Source organism: Acanthisitta chloris, unplaced genomic scaffold (genome assembly GCF_000695815.1).
Source record: "Acanthisitta chloris isolate BGI_N310 unplaced genomic scaffold, ASM69581v1 scaffold16379, whole genome shotgun sequence".
Lineage (NCBI taxonomy): Eukaryota > Metazoa > Chordata > Aves > Passeriformes > Acanthisittidae > Acanthisitta > Acanthisitta chloris.
In genome coordinates, this window is record NW_008692158.1 from 17,303 (window position 1) to 18,230 (window position 928).

At 40.8% G+C, this 928-nt stretch overlaps 1 protein-coding gene across 1 annotated transcript in view; it reads right to left on the minus strand.

The window, feature by feature from the left end:
• LOC103809696 (transient receptor potential cation channel subfamily M member 3-like) overlaps positions 1-928 on the minus strand; it is a gene marked incomplete at both ends in the record, with an annotated part of 27,086 nt that overhangs the window by 12,684 nt on the left and 13,474 nt on the right. Inside the window, one exon of the mRNA XM_009082550.1 lies at positions 542-592. Within this exon, the coding sequence (XP_009080798.1) occupies positions 542-592 (51 nt within the window). The remainder of the gene's footprint in view (positions 1-541; positions 593-928) is intronic.

Sequence of the window (928 nt, forward strand, 5' to 3'; positions counted from 1 at the left end):
TGAGCCTCCCCCCAGATCGGCCCTTCCTGCTTATATACTGGGCATGACGTGCCATGGTGGGCAATATCCCTTTGGCTAGTTCAGGTCATCTGTCCCAGCTATGCTCCCTCCCAGTTTCTTGTGTAGCTTCTCACTGGCAGAGCGTAAGACACAAGAAAGAAAATGTCCTTGATTTAGGATAAACGCAGCTTAGCAGAAACCAGAACATCAGTGTACTATCAACAGTATTCTCACTCTGAATCCAAAAACTGCACCACACTAGCTACTGAGAAAATTAACTCCATCCCGGCTAAAACCAGCACATACTAGCAGAAGCACTATTACTCAAGCATCTAAAACCACTGAGAAAGCAAGCCAAATAACTTGCTAATTGTGCTTTGTATGCAAAAAGTTCATACTTGGTGCATACAAACAGGACATTGTGTCCTGGCAGGGATAAGAGGAGACTCTGAATGAAAGCTCATGCAAAACAGAGATTGTATCTAGCAACAAAAAAGCAGTAATAACATTATTTTCAATATACTCTCTTTTCGGTGCTTACCTTTTTGACGTCCCTGACCAGATGATGCAGAGTGTTGGATGGGCCATGTCTCTGCAAAGGACAAATGAAGAAGAAAGAATAGTTTTGCATTTGTCCAAAGACCCACAAAATGTAAATGCTGAAATAACGTCTTCTTGCAAATGGTAGTTTAGACATTAGGCAGATTAGAGCACTTCAATTGTACAGTGTTCTCAGTTAACAAAAAAATACAAAAACAAAATAAATCACAAGAACATTATTTCACCTGACTTCTCTTTTGTACAAAACCCTTCCATAAGAAAGCCTCAAGAACTGCCATATTAAGTAAAAGCTAAGGTCCCATATGCCAGATTAGGCTCCTGGTTTATACAAAGCAGCAGCACAGCACAACATGCACAACATCTGGGA